The sequence below is a fragment of the Dermacentor albipictus genome, chromosome 9, assembly GCF_038994185.2.
Source record: "Dermacentor albipictus isolate Rhodes 1998 colony chromosome 9, USDA_Dalb.pri_finalv2, whole genome shotgun sequence".
Classification (NCBI taxonomy): Eukaryota; Metazoa; Arthropoda; class Arachnida; order Ixodida; family Ixodidae; genus Dermacentor; species Dermacentor albipictus.
The window spans coordinates 104,834,489-104,850,543 of NC_091829.1; the positions used below are offsets into that span (position 1 = coordinate 104,834,489).

At 46.0% G+C, this 16,055-nt stretch overlaps 1 protein-coding gene across 5 annotated transcripts in view; it reads left to right on the forward strand.

Moving 5' to 3' along the window:
- LOC135907196 (phospholipid-transporting ATPase ABCA3-like) overlaps window positions 1–16,055 on the forward strand; it is a 248,818-nt gene that overhangs the window by 62,413 nt on the left and 170,350 nt on the right. For all 5 annotated transcript variants that reach the window (XM_070525186.1, XM_065438880.1, XM_065438883.1 and 2 more), the window contains one exon: window positions 7,728–7,877. In XM_070525186.1, the coding sequence (XP_070381287.1) occupies window positions 7,728–7,877 (150 nt within the window). The remainder of the gene's footprint in view (window positions 1–7,727; window positions 7,878–16,055) is intronic.

Sequence of the window (16,055 nt, forward strand, 5' to 3'; positions counted from 1 at the left end):
TTATGAATGTGATCATTTCAATGGAACATAAAAAAAGGGAAGGAAAGTTTTCAGCAATTCATCTAAATATGAGAAGCCTTAAAAATAAGGTTCAAGATCCTCAAATGTTTCTGCAGTCTATAAGCTTAAAATTTACTGTTATAGTACTTACGGAAACTTGGCTGTCAGATGAAAACGAACCTCCTTAGCTTCAATGTTACATATGGGAAAGCAAAAGTAGAAAAAATAAAAGATGTGGTGGGATAGCGATTTAAATAAAAGATAATTTACCGCATAAGGTATTTAGCAGCATGGGGAGATTGGATGAAAATGTCGAGTGCTTATCGATGAAGGTGCTTAACACCACTGTCTGCGCCGTGTACAGGCCACCTTCTGGCTGCGTATCTGAATTCATGTCGTTTTTCGAAAATTCACTTTGCTCCTTTAGCTGGGCGAATGCACCGTTTATGATCTTGGGAGACATAAATATTGACACAATATGCGGTAGCTTACATTCTAACACATTTCAAGACTTTCTTCGCGTGCAACAATGTGATAACACTGCCCACTAGGGTGACCGTTAATACGGCCACATCCCTTGACATCTGCGTCACAAACATAGACAGCGATGGTCTTTCCGCTGGTGTCATCTTGAATGACATCAGCGATCACCTACCCGTTTTTTGCCTAGCAAACGCATCCTACAAGGAACAACATAATGATGAAGGAAACCTCTTGCTCCGCATGGTAAACGAAACTGCGCTAAACATGTTCAGCTGCTTTATCGACCAAGCAAGCTCGCAGACCATCTATGATGTGCATAACCCGGCATCTGTGTACAAGATCTTCTTGGACAAATTCAGGCAGTGCTACAATACAGCCTTCCCTCTGCGAAAGAAGAAAAAAAGAAATAAAGAAGTTAGAAAACCATGAATAACTGCAGACTTATAGAAAACGATAGGTAAAAAGAATAAATTGTACCACAGTTTCATTAGCCCTCCTAATTCTAACATATTAAATGAGCTAAAATTAAGAAATGAATTAAACTTCGATTTGATTAATTCAAGGGATAATTATTACGAAAAATGTTTTTAAAAATTCAAAACGGTCAACGTAGGCTGTGGAATACTGTGAACGATTTAACTGGAGGAGGGCGAAAAATGCATGTCGTGAATGAAATTGTAATCGATAATGCCAGTGTAGTTGGGAAAGAGTTTGTTGATGAAATGAATTGACACTTTGTTAGCACAGTGGTATATAGTGGACAAGACTGAGAAGCGGATAGTTTTATGACTACAAGGCAGGTTGAGTCCATTATGCTTACACCAGCAAACCATACTGAAATCGAAACAATTATCATGCCCCTAGATAACAAAACTGCAGGCAGGGAAGACGAAATAAGGGCCTTACCTGTCAAGCATGTCGCTCATCTTATTAGTCCTATATTAACCCATATAATACACGAGATGCTTTCGCGTGGTTAGTTCCCAAAAATTAAACATAGCTATGGTCACCCCGGTATAAAAGGTCACAATGAGAAAAAGCTTGGCTACTACAGGCCGATATCTGCTTTGCTGGTGTTTCAAAGGTATTCGAGCGTGTTATTAATGATAGACTTATGTCATTTTTTCATAAACAAGAAATTATTACGAAGTTTCAGCATGGCTTTAAAAAGGATGAGTCTGCAGAAATAGCTTGAACAAACACAAAGGACAAAATAATTTAAAATATTGAGAGCAAACTACTCACTCTGCGAATTTTCTTGGATCTGAAGAAGGCATTCGACACTATGCAACACGATATCCTTCCTCAGAAGCTTGCTGCATATGGTGTTCTAGGTGTAGCACAGAATTTAATTACATCATATCTCTCAAATCGGTATCAGTATGTATGCGTCGATAATCTGGTATCACAGAAATTGAAAGTCGAATATGGCGTCCCTCAAGGATCAATCTGAGGACCCATCTTATTTATTCTATGCATAAATTATATATCGTGAATACCAAACTCCCCTGAAATAATAATGTCTGCTGACGACAGTAAAATCTTCTTCACTGGCACTACAAAGGAGGTCATAGAAATATGAGCTAACAGTTACCTCTTACACCTCTCCAGGTGGCTTAAAAGCAACCGGCTGAGGTTAAACCAATGCAAAACCAAATATATAATTTTTAATCCACCAAATAAAAGAGACCCCTACTCTGTCCATCTGAACTTTGAGGACACGTTACTGGAACAAGTTACAGAGCAAAATGTCTTTGGCGTATGGTTTACAGAAGATCTTACAGGGAATACTCACTTTAATAAATTAAAAAGTGAGCTATCTGGAGTTACTGGCTGCATGTATAAAATACAAAATATACTGCCCACCTGGTTGAAACAAACGTTATACTGTTCACTTTCCTATTCAAAACTCAGTTACGGCATTTTAGTATGGGAACTACGACAGCTTCCAACTACACCAAACTAATAAACTCGGCACCTTGTAGGCAATCAAGGGCATCGTCAATTCTGGGTAAAGGGTACACGTCTTTTCGAGTGACCTTATTTAGGTGCCAGTAATCCACGCAGAAGCGAATCGATCCATCCTTTTTTTAACGAGAACCACAGGGGATGCTCACGGGCTTTGTGAAGGGCGAATAACGTCGCGTTTAAGCATATCGTCAACCTGGTCGGTAATAACTTGACGTTCCGCGGTGGAGACGCGGTAAGGGCGTTGTCGCACTGGCGAGTTGGAGCCGGTGTCGATGTTATGGACAATGGTAGAAGTTCGGCCAAGGGCACGTTGGGCAACATCGAAGGAGTCGCGGAACTTGTAGAGCAGCTGGAGAAGAGCAGTGCGTTCAAATGGGGACAGTCCGTCTGCGATGGACGAATCGAATAGGTCAGCAGCTGGAACATCAGAAGGGGTAAGAGCACTGATGACGTCGAGGTCGCGTCGAGCTGAATCTTGCTGCACGGAAAAAATTTGGCCGACATCAATGGGTTGCACGCATCCAAGGGATTCACCTTTAAGCAGTCTGATGGGATATGGAAGAGGATTTGTGAGGCAGAGAGCACTTGTTCCATTCGAAATAGAGAGGGTCGAATAAGGCAAAAGAAGTGGCTTCCGATTTAGAAGAAGGCATGATGGTTCAAAGAATGCAGCTTCATCACATATGCTGTTGCAGAATACGGGGAGCAAAACAGCTGCTGTCGGCGGAATTTCTGTGTCTTGCGTGACGACTATTTTGTGTGCGGCTTGATGAGCGGGGTAGTAGGACTCGTCACACAAGGGGAAGAGCTCAAGTTCAGATCTGGCACAATCAATAACGGCGTCATTATACGATAGAAAGTCCCAGCCAAGTATAATGTCGTGCGAGCAAGAGGAAAGGACGATAAGCTCGACAATGTAGTGTTCTTTAGCTATAATAAGTCGAGCAGTGCAGGCAGCTATAGGCCGAACAGGGTCTCCATTCGCTGTACGTAAGGGCATCATCTCAAGAGGCGTGGTCACCTTCCGAAGCTTGCGGCAAAGTGTGGCGTCTATAACAGAAACGGCAGCACCGGTATCGACAAGAGCATATGAACGGATGCCTTCTACGAAAACTTCGACAATATTCGACGGCAAAGTTCGAGGACTTGAGCATTTCGACAGCGCAGTTCTTGCCTCACGAACTGCGGAGGCTAGTTTCCCTCATTTTCAGGGGCTGGTCGACGACGCATGGGCGACAAGGAGCGGCGACGGGGTGAAGGTGAGCGACGAGACGTGGGTTGCGGATAGTCACGTAAAGACGTGCTTGGTTGGGGACCCGGATCTTCATAACGAGAGCGGGGACGATCTATGTAGTTCGGTGAACGGGCGTCCGAATATCCTGGCGCGCGACGGCGGCAGAATCGGGCGATATGACCAGGGCCACCGCACGCAAAACAGATCGGCCGGTTGTCGCGCGTTCGCCAGGGATTTGCAGGGATGGGAGCAGACCATGTCACGGACGGCTGAATCGGGGCTGCAGCATACGACACACCATAGGGTGGTGAGGGCTGTTGAAGCTGCTGCCGCTTTACTTCCTCAGCGTAACTAAGAGGCGCGGCGACGGGTTGCTGCTGAATGGGCACCGGCATGGCCTCGGAAATCTGCTCTTGAATGACGTGTCGAAGCACGGGTGCCAACGGGATTGGTCGCTGCAGTTGCTGCTGTTGTGGGAGCTCCTGACGCTGAGCAAACGGCAGGAGAGACAACTGACGGGCCACCTCCTCACGCACAAATTCTTTCATTTGTGCGATAAGGTATGGCTGGGCAGGCATGATTTCCAGTGCAGCGAGCGGTTGATTGTACGTCTGAGATGAACGTCGGGTGAGAGCCCGCTGCCTTCTCAACTCGTCGTAGCTGTGGCACAGAGTTACCACTTCAGACACTGTGCCAGGAGACTTCGCAAGAAGCATCTGAAAGACATCGTCGTCGACGCCCTTCATGATGTGCTGTATTTTGGCACTTTCGCTCATTGAGGCATCGGCGCGCCTGCAGAGATCGAGTACGTCCTCAATATAGGCGGTAAATGTTTCATTCGGTTCCTGTGCCCGTGTGCGCAGCCGTTGCTCGGCGCGTAACTTTCGCACAGCAGGGCGACCGAAAACGGCAGATATTGCCTCCTTGAAAGCAGACCAGTTTTCAAATTCCGATTCGTGGTTCGTATACCACAGCTTCGCCACGCCAGCCAAGTAAAAGTTCGCGGTACTCAACTTAGTAGCGTCATCCCACTTGTTGGGTCCACTAACTTTTTCGTAGGACGACAGCCAGTCCTCGACGTCCTGGTCTTCCGTACACGAAAATACCGGGGGGTCTCGCTGGCGAACCGGGCCAGGGCAAACGGCGGCCGGGAGAGATGGCGGCGGTTGGGCTGCGTCAACTTGCACGGTCGAGTGCAACGTACGGGATCGGAGTTCCAGGGTGTCGGCGATGAGCGTACCCCGCACCTCCACCAAATGTAAGGAGGTTTATTGGACGAGTCCAACAAACGGGCGGTAGCTCGGAACAGTGAGCGCGGAGAGCAAGATGGTGGTCTTCGAACGCCGGTCTCGTGCCCTCTGATCTTGATGATGATCGGTATGCCATTCTCCTCCTTTCTTCATTACAATTGTACAAATGAAAATATAGAGGATGTGTGAAAACTATGCGGGTGACAAACGAGGACTCTGAACAAAACTGCTCTTCATAAATATAGCACGCTTAAAGCAGATCAAGTTTATTATTTCAAACTACTCCAGTAGATTTATAAAAATATGTTGCACACAATGCCTGTCGACAGTTGCCCGTCATACCAAATACATAAACCACACCATCTAAAGCCCGCCACCACAACTAATTACGGAAGGCAAACAGTGAATTATCAAACAAAAAACATATTAAACAGTGATCACTTTATTCTACGATACACACAATGCTTCCACAACTTTAAAAATGACTGTAAAACCTATAAGTGGGCAGTGACACCGCAATTTCATTTTGAGTAACTTGTGCTCATCTCTGATAACACATGTAACCTTAGTTATGTTACAGATATTTCTCAGCGCTTGGAAATTATATTTCTCATTGTTTCAGCATATGCATTGTACATCAGTCTAAATCTTCTTTCTTTTCTGAAATGTTTCTATGTACTGATCTATTTAATGTATATAATATTTATTTTCGGGCCAGTGATTCTATGGTTTTCTTTTTGTTGATTTCTGATGTAAGCCAATGTTATTGTTATTTAATACTTATGGCTTATGTATCTTCTGCTTTTTCAAAATCTATCACGTTGAAGCAAAAGTAATGCTTTGGAGACATGCTTTCTGAATAACTGAATTTTTCGTTGCTTTGTGCCGTGTGTTAAAGATATGTTTTGCAAATATGTATGTGAACGGTATGTCATGCTGCCTTGAACTGTAGGGGCGCAGAGGCTGTCAGGCATTTGCCTTTAAATCAGCCCGCTACGCGGAGAGAATCTGTGAAACAATAAACAATAATAAAATGAATGAATACGGCAATTTTAAGCCCACTAGCTACTTCCTTCGGTAAGGCAAGAAATTTTCCAACTGTCACACCGTCCGAACATAGCAACAGGTTCGCAGCCCAATACACCACAACATGAGTTAATGTGAGCAATGACAGCAATGGAGCTTAGTATGAATTGCGCGAACGCGGCAACAAATGCGCTTAAGTCTTTTATGTTTCTTGGGTGCATCATGACTTAAGCACATGACATTATTAATTCTTTCAGCGCATGCACGGAGAGCAATGTCTGCGCTGTCGACGTGATTGCCCAAAGTAGCATACGAGAACGCTTCTCTCGATCCAGCTACCATCAGAGACGGCCACAGAGATTAGGGCATAATTATTGTGCCACAGAATTGCAGTCGATGCGACAAAAGCTAGCAGTGCATGTGTAATTGATGAGAGTAAATTACTATATTACGGGCGAAAGAAGTTATGGATAGAAAACAGCGCCTTTCAGTTGGCTCGGAAAGAAAATATCCAAGCCATCTTAGGATTTTTTTTGTAATGAGATCAATTTAATTTAGGCCGGATGAATAAATCAGCAATTGTTTGCCGGCGACAGCATGGTCAAGTCTACTGCAGGAGACGTTTTGTCAGTGTTCTCGTGTCGTTAAAGCATTTCAACGCTGCGTTGCAGTTAAAAGGTATATAACCTATCGCAGCCGGTATTCAGGAGTAAAATTTAGATTTGGCATTGGCATACATGTCAGGCAGTACTTTGCTTATCTTGATTTGAGCGCTTCTTGCAGTGCCTGCCTTGGCTAAACAGGCAAAGTACAAATGACATTGCACTGACGATTTGGCAATACTGTGGGACAGATTAAACACCCTAAATTTTCTTCCCTTGGCATGGTCCTCTCTTGCATGAGAAAAGTGGCGATCGTGCGTAGAGATGACAATGGCTAAATTTGTAGAACGGGTGTTTATTCTCACCCACAGGGGTACACTTCTGGACAGTCGGCAGCGTCTTCATGGTGTTCGGGTTTGTTCAAGGTTTCTGACGAGGTCTTCATGGAGTACACCTATTGGTTAAGTTGATCCGGCTTACTCGGATTCAAATAGATCCGGCTTTCACCTAATTTTTATTGGTAACTGCTTTTCGTGAGCCGGCGTTTCAACGAAGAATTAGCTTACCTTATGAAGAATGTTGAAATGAAAAGTACCCGTGTGTGCAATATGTTCCTGTCCAAATTCGCCCCGTTTCGAATTCTGGACTTGATACGTTTATGGGAAAAAAACTCTCACGTAGGGCCAAAGGAACGGCACCACCATTATCATTGATCCACTCTTTCGGAACCGAGCATGGTCAGGGGAACGAGAGAGATAAACATTCTGCTCGTAGAATTGCTACTCCCACTACTCGCTGTCGATATTTCTGTAAAAACGTTCTTCGTTAAAGTATTCCCGTGGAGGCAATCCCCCCCCCCCTCCCCGGTTAAAGTCCTTTGTGTCTCCTAAAGAACAGGTGTTTCAGGGTCCTTTGAACCGTTACTAATGTATGCTCAAGTCTATTTGGATAAAACAGTAAACCTTATTATGTAAGGAAAATAACCTGATATAATGTACCCATTTGCTGTCACAACTACATTTGGGGCCAGACGTAGATTTCGTTCGATGACTCATAATAAGTCGTAATATTATAACTACGACAACTGCACCAATATGCTATAGTCAGCGACATCCCTGTTTTCAATACCGCTCTAACTTTTGATTGTTTCGCTCTTCACAGGTTAGCATTGACGTCATGCCTGGCTGGGTGTTTAAAGGGTTTGAAGATCCATACCAGCTGGGCCTCTTTGCGGTGATTTATTTTGCATTCCTGCTACCTGTGGTCCGACGGATAAGTGCAATACAGCATGAGTTTACAACTGGCATTGCGGTAAGCACAAGTGGGATCAAAGTTTTTTTGCCACACGTCCTACAGAACCGTCAGTGTGCGACGCCTATAGTCACTTCTATAGTCCCTTCTATGGCACTTCTACAGTCGGTGGACCTTATTATAAGACGATATATGTACGTGGTTCAAGTCATACTCCAATTGTGTATTTCCGAAGGCCAATTAGCCTCCCACATAGCTGTGACGTCGTGCAGTGTTGTGTACTGAAAACGACAATTTTCTCTGTACAGACCTCTCTTTGTTGCACTTGTATTAGCGTGTAACATAAACTTCTCGACAAGTTTTGTTGATTGATGATTGTAACATGAGTGTTTCGCCAAAAGTATTATTTTGGGTTGAATCAAACGCCTTTCATTTTGCAATTGGTTCTTGCATTTGAGCTTTGAGCTTTGAGCAAAAAACAGCCGGATGAGTTCTCTTGCCGAAGTGAAGGGCAGCTACGCTGCATTTTCGTGGGTGGAGCGTGTACTGAGTCTTTAATTTGTCGACGACTATAGTGGTTTTACTATGAAAAAAAAAACATTCAATAACACATTACAATAAACATTCAATTCAATAACACATAACAATAAACATTCATAACTGACACCTTCACACCACAAATATCACCACAATATCTGTGTAATTATTGTGGTTGCCTAAAAACAGGTATCAAGGGCGTTTAAATAATAACTTTCTTCAAAAGAAATATTCAAGAAAAACGACCTTTGAGTAGTGAATTAAAGACAAATATTTGCAATTTCAATAGAACGGGAAATTATAAACGCCGCTGAATGTTCTGAATGAATTCTTGAATGCCGTTTTATGCTCCCTATCCTGGTTTTAGTGGTATGTTCTTTTGTGTGTCGTACTGTTGCTATCGCTTATTGTTTCTTGCCCAATTCAGATAGCACCTTTAATGGCTGCATCATCTGAAACTAATTGGGATATCCGATGCGCAGCCGAGGGATGCTTAACACTTTTTGACCCCAGCATTTCTTCTACAGAATGTTGCGCAACATTTTGTCGTAAATAGAAACTCCACAACATCTGTTAGTCATACAAACTTGCCTTCTATTTAAATTCACAAGGGTGTTCGAGAATAATGTTTAGCAAATAGGCTCTCGGTATAAAAATTTCCCAGCAAGAAATTATGGAGTACGTTTGCAACTAAATAGTATGTTTTCATTATATCGGCGCAAAAAAAATGAGTGCAGAAAAACTATCAGGACATGTGGCCGCTGCTTATTTGCCTGCTGTGGTACTATGCTGTAGAAAGACATTCGCGTGGTTCAAGGAGGCAAGCGATTATTGCAGTATCATACAGGTACAGTGCAGCATGGAATTCTGGGCTGGCTTGTGGAGGAGAAAAAAGATTTGTTTCCTCTAGATAAACAAATTAGGTGCGAAATTATTTTTTCTGTAGGAAGTTGTTTCGTTATAGCAATATTATTAACAATTAGTTAATGAAAGCATAACCAGGCTGGCTTCAGAAGCAGCAGTTTAGGTTATAGGTAAGGCACCAAGGCAACCAGTGGGTGAGCTCTCTTACATAAGAAAATGCCTGAGAAAGAAACGACAAAGCTTGAAAGTGGCAACTCAAGAGATCAGATAAGGCTCGCAGAACAGTCAAAATTTATCGACAAGGAGAAAGTAAGCGATATTCAAAGTTATAACGTGAGAAAAACTCAGGAAGCAGTAAAAGATGAACGCAGCATGAAATGAGTGAGAAGAAAATTAGGCATAGGACAAGCGAAGGTGTATGTACTGAAACATAAGCAGGGTAGTATCATGCGCAAGTTTGAAGATAGAGTAAAAGCAGCTCAAGAATTGCACACAAGCGTGTACAACACACAGAGCAGCCACAGTTTAGCCATTCCAAGTAGTAATGAACAGGATACAGAGGCTCCTTTGATGCCTAGCGACGCAGTCAGGAAGGCCTTGCAAAAACATGACCCCGGGAAATGCGGCAGGAGAATAAGGAATAACAGTCGACTTAATCGAAGATGGAGGAAATCTCATGCTTCAAAAACTTGCGGCCCCTGACAAGAAATATCTCGCAACTTCAAGGTTTCTAGACAACTGGAAGAATGCCAACATAAATCTAGTCCATAAAGAAGGCCATGGTAAAAAATTTTTAAAAAATCGGCTCAATAACTTACGTACTTTCCATATTGTATTAGGTATTGACCAAGATAATTTCCATAGAAAAAGGCCAACACATGTCCTAAGTCAACGAAGGGGACGACGATGGAAACGCTTTATTGAGAGGAAAAGGAGAGGTGTCTTAGGAGAATGGTGGTCGGATTCTTCTTTCCGAGGGACGAAGGCCGCCGCCTTGGCTCTTTCCACGAGGGCTTGCTGGTACTCGAGGATTGAGTGGGACAGGGGTGCCCTCCATGCTTCCCACATTGGCTGTTGCATAGTGTCTAAGGCACTATTAGCCAGGCAGGCAGGTCCATGCTATACGGTACAGCTCTCCTTTCTGGCCGCAGAACTTACATTTGGCTGAAAAGAATTGTGGCTCGATAGCACGTAGCTTGATTGGGTTATTAAAAACACGATTTGCAATAACCGTTAATTACATTCGTGAGCTCTGTGTAATCACTCGGTCGTGCTCGGATATTTTCGTCGCGATAAAGGCAAGTGCTTTAGTATATCTGCCTTGTTACTAATGACAATGGGAAGTCTGAGTCTTCGAGGAGGGAGAAGGAGAGACCCCGGGCGAGAAAAGCTGGGGCGGCAGCGTGTGCACGCGCTTTTCCCTCCACATCCCCACGATCTGGCACCCGAATGAGCTCTGCGCGAAGCGATGATCCCAGGTTCTTTCAGAGTCCTTAATGCTAGCGGAGCACTTCGGTCCCGAGTGTAATTTCTATATGCAGTTTGCGAGTCCATAATGATATATCCGGAATTAGGATGCTAAGCTGCCAGGGCCATCGCCAACTCTTGAAATTCTACTATTTCTCTATGCTGAACAGAAAGTCCACTGACCGCCTGCTCTTGATGCCGGCCAAATATTGTGAGACTCTTCCTGCCGGACCTGCAGCATCCCCGAAGAAGGCTCCCTCTAATTTAGAATAGATCCCGTCCATCTTCGTGGTTTATGCCCTCCTCCTTGCTTGCTGAAGCTCTGGGTGCATGTGTTTAGGAAGGGGCAGTGCCGCAAATTCTCCTCCACTCCTTGAGAGTGTCTTGATGCTGTCTACTAAGGCCAGCTGGTATTTAGGTCCACCAGCACCTTGCGCCCCGTTTTCGTTCTTGCCACTGTGGCTTATTGCCTTATTAGGTGGGCCTCAATTATCTTATCTGTTGTATTGCGCACCCCCAACTGCAACAAACGCTCTGTACATGTTTTGACGGACACTTCTAGCGTCTTCTTATATGCTGTTCTAAGCATGACATCGAACTGGTTTGGATCGCACCTCTTCGTCTGAAAGTATGGAGCCACGTACATGATATGGCTGAGTATGCAAGCTTGGGCGAGCCAAAGAGTGACATTCGCCATAACTCCTCTATTATTGTTCGTACGAGTGATCATTTGCATTAATTGTTCGCATGTTGTACGGAGCTTATTGGTCGTTGGTGCGTTGACGCCCTTGTGAAAATCACCACTTGAGGGGTCGCGGCGTCGTGCACCCAAATTTGGACCGCGGCTTTATCTTCTCGAGTGCTCATGATTAGAAGTACCCATTTTTTCGGAAAGCCACACAATCGGAACTCCTCGGCATAATTTTCGACTGTCGAAGCAGCCTCTTGGAGCATCTCTTCCATCTTTCTCAACCAGCCCTTCCTCAACCAGGCAGTGATGTCATCTGCACAGAGGGCATGTCGAACTCCCTGTCTGCGATCGAGTGGTTCTCGCGAATTCATAAAGTCACTATTGAAGAGCAAATGGCAGAGGAAAGCTCCTTGTGGCGCACCCCTAGTGCCCACAGGGACAGGTTGGGACCTAAAATCTTCAATTTTCACATGAGCTTGTCTCTCCTTTAGAAAGTCCCTGACGTATTCAAAAGTCTTTCTTCCACATGACACCTTCCGAAGATTGACTAGGCTCTTTGATGTCTTCACATTATAAAAAGCGCCTTTGACTTCCAGTGATAAGCTGACTACTGCTGCGTGTTTTGGGTGGGTCAATGACTTCCATCTTGAGCTGCAGCAGCCGTCTTGCATGGATAGGTTCTCCCTGAAGCAAACATGGTGTATGGAATGTAATCGTGTTCCTTGAATTAGGTTGTAAGCCTGACAAGTACTACTTTCTTCGTCAGCTTTTCGGTATACGAAGTGCGCCAAATCGTGCGGGGGTTGTTCATATTGTAACAGACAAAGCCAAAAAAGACTTCGATCGACACTATAGATATATTATTACGCTGTCTTGGCACTTTCGTCGTCTTCTTCTGGGAGCCACCCAACATGCCGAATGTGGCCCCGAATTGCACCGAGTGGCTGTCAGTTGTGTCAAGGTCGTGGCATTACCCCCTCCCTAGAAGCATCGTCTCGATGCGGAACACTGATGCGCTGGAGTTTGCCATGGTGATACTGTTAAGGACGGCGTAAATATGGAGAGATGCGTAGAGCTTTTCGGTCAGCGAGAATAGTATGGCTTCAACCTACAGACATGAATGACATCGGACAGACGAGGGCGTAGGGGACGGCGAGTGGTGTCTTCTCCTTGAGGAATCACTTCGTATGTGACGTCGCCGAGTCGTTGAACGAACCTATAAGGACCAAAGTTGCGGCACAAAAGTTTCTCTGACCGACCAAGGTGGCGGATCGGTATCCACACCCATACTTTCTCATCAGGTTGATAAGTGACGTCACGGTGACGAATATTGTGTCGGTTGGCGTCATTGCGGTATTGGTGGCGGATACGCATTCGAACGAGCTGGCGCACCTCTTCGGCGCATCGAGCAAATTCGGCAGCATCAGTGACAAACATTAGAATAGTGGGTGGGTAAAAGCATTGCGTCGAATGTTGTGACAGCTTCCCGGCTATTCAGACAGCGAAAAGGGGTGAAGCCGGTAGTTTCTTGAACGGCAATATTATATGCAAACCTTACATATGAAAGAACGTCGTCCCAGTTTTTGTGGTCGACGCTACCATACATGGCTGGATCCGGGAGGCGATAGGCGGCGAAGAGAAGTGGCGGGGTTGCGGCGAACGAGATTGATGGCGTCGAAGTGAGGGCGAGCGGCTGTAGCGAAGGTTCGGCGCAGGGGCATCAGCTGCAGTCGGTTCATGGCATGTCTCATAGGGTACCGAAGTGCATCGAGTGGAGCAGACGACGACACGTCGTGTGTCACTTGCTGGGCAAAAGTGAGCCCCAGCGTTTATTCAGCACTGGTTTTATACACGTTGTGAACAGGCGGGTAACGCCCTTATCGCATGGGGGCGTATCGTGCCATGAACACAGAGCGCGCTGCATGCTGAGCAGATTAGATACAGATTACGATACATCCCCCTTCGTAACGAAAAAAAAAACTAAGGACAAAGAGCGCTTTTAGCTCGGGAGAACAAAAAGAAAGTTAAATAATCACTGCACATCCAAAACTACAGCAAAGATCAGAGCACTGAATACAGTCACGGCACTTGTTGAAAGTTCGCGTCATACATTAAGCGCCGAGGTGGTCTGCGTTGTCTTGTAGTCCTTGGAGCAGCTGCTTGCTAAGGCTGTCGCACAGCGCTCTCCACTCTTTTTCGTGATTTGCCGACCATTCGAAAACAGTGTCTTTTTTTAGCAAGCTCCTGAGAAGCGTTGTCCTTTCTGCTAGTGTTGGCAAAAACTTTCCAAAATAGTTCACGACACCCAGCATGCGTTGAACTGAAAGTTTATCACTAGGGGGTGCCATCTCCAACATGCACTCAACATGGGATGCATTTGGACGGATTCCTTCTTCGTTTATCACGTCGCCCAGGAATTCAATTTGTTGAACGCCAAACTCGCACTTTGCTGGATTGAACGTAAGACCCGCACGTTCTGCCGCTTCTAGCGCTGATCTTAGACGTTGGTCGTGCTCTTGTTGGGAATTGCCCCACACGAGTATGTCATCGACATACACTCTAACGCCAGGAAGCGCGTGAAAAATTTCACTTAGGGTTTGCTGAAATACTTCGGACGCTGATGATATTCCGAAAGGCAGTCGCAAAAATCGATAGCGGCCGAAGGGTGTCGCAAAAGTGCATATCCTAGACGTCTCGTCATCTAAGGGAATTTGGTGAAACCCTGCGTTTGCATCTAGGCGAGTGAATACTCTTGCGCCGGCCAACTCGGCCTCTATGTCTTCCCGCCTCGGCATCGCGTAGTGCTCGCGCTTGAGGCACTCATTTATTTTCCTGGGGTCCATGCAGACTCGCAGCTTCCCGTCTTTCTTTCGTACGATAACAAGGGGACTCACCCAGTCTGTTGGCTCAGTGACTTTTGCAATTATTCCGGCTTGTTCCATACGTGACAACTCCTCCCGAAGTGGCTCCTCTAAAGCCAGTGGCACTCGACGAGGTCTCTGAACCACTGGCGTGGCGTCCTTGCGAAGCACCATGTGGTATACTCGTTTGACGCAGCCGGTGCCAGTGAAAAGGTGACGAAAGCTGGCAACCACTTCTTCAGAGCTGTTTTGCGACACGCTGTTCACGCGTGAAATCAGTCCCAGGCGTTCACTCGCCTCGAGTCCTAGGATTGCTTGGCGCCCCTTTCGTGCGACGAAAAAGCTCAGCATGGCAATGCAACCATTTAAAGAGACTTCGGCCCGCATGACGCCAATGTGTCTGATTACATCTCCGCCGTAGGAGCGTAAAATCGCGCTGCTGGGGTACAGGGGCGGCTGTGGGTTCATTTTGGCGTATAATACATAAGGCAACAAATTTGCCTGCGATCCCGTGTCAACCTTTAACTGAACTGCCACGTTCTTGATTTGGACTTCCACCGTCCAGTCATGCTTGCTGGACACATTCTTTGCGGATACGTCGAGAATCTCGAAATCGTCTTGGCCGCTTTGCAACTCGCCAACAACTGCCGTCGCTTTACAACATCTGGCAAAGTGGTTTTTCCGCTGACATCTCCGGCACGTTTTTCCAAAAGCAGGGCACCTTCTTGGGGAGTGTTTTCCGCCGCAGTTTCGGCAGTCATAACGTGTCTGTTCTCGGTTTTCGCGGCTCGTGCTAGTCCTGCTGATAGGATGCACTTGGTGTTCCTGGTTCCACATTTCTTGTGAGTTGCTGATGCTTCAGCTGCTTTACAGGCTTGTTCTGCTTTCTGCAGGGTCAAGTTGTTGTTCCTGAGGAGCTTTTCACGTACCGTGTCGTCATTTATCCCGAACACAATTTGGTCCCTGACCATCGATTCCGCCAAAGCTCCAAAGTTGCAAGCACGTGCTTGATTGTTCAGGTCTCGTAAGAAATGCTCCACTGGTTCGCCAGCAGCTTGGATTCTTCTCCTGAACATATACCGCTCGTGAACCTCATTGGTTTGTGCAATGCAATACTCATCAAATTTTTTCACCACTGTGGCATAGTCGTCGTTCTTCTCGCCTGCTGCAAACGTGAAGGTGTTAAAGACTTCAATGGCCTCTGCGCCCGCGACGCTCAAAAGCAACGCTGTCTTCTTGGACTCAGTCCGAGGCTTTTCTGCGACCTCTGACGCCGTGAGGAAAATTTCAAACCTTTGTTTGAAGAGCTGCCAGTTCTTGCGCAGGTCGCCTGTTGTAAGGAGCGGCTCCGGTGCTTTGAGGAAATCCATTTTCCGCCACAGGATCGCTGGTCTTCACGCGTCGTGCAGGAAGTGCATTGCCATGCTAACCACTTCTGACACCATGCATCGAGTGGAGCAGACGACGACACGTCGTGTGTCACTTGCTGGGCAAAAGTGAGCCCCAGCGTTTATTCAGCACTGGTTTTATACACGTTGTGAACAGGCGGGTAACGCCCTTATCACATGGGGGCGTATCGTGCCATGAACACAGAGCGCGCTGCATGCTGAGCAGATTAGATACAGATTACGATACACGAAGGGCCAAAGGTGCGGGAATACGTGGCGGCGTGAGTCCGAGGAGGTGGTGGCCATTGGTTGCGGCAGTGATGCGTGACGTCGCCGATGCGACCACAGTGGAAGCAGATCGGTCTGTCACCAGCGGTACGCCTTTCGGACGGGTTGCGGCGAGCTGTGGCGGAAGAGGACTGCCGGGGAC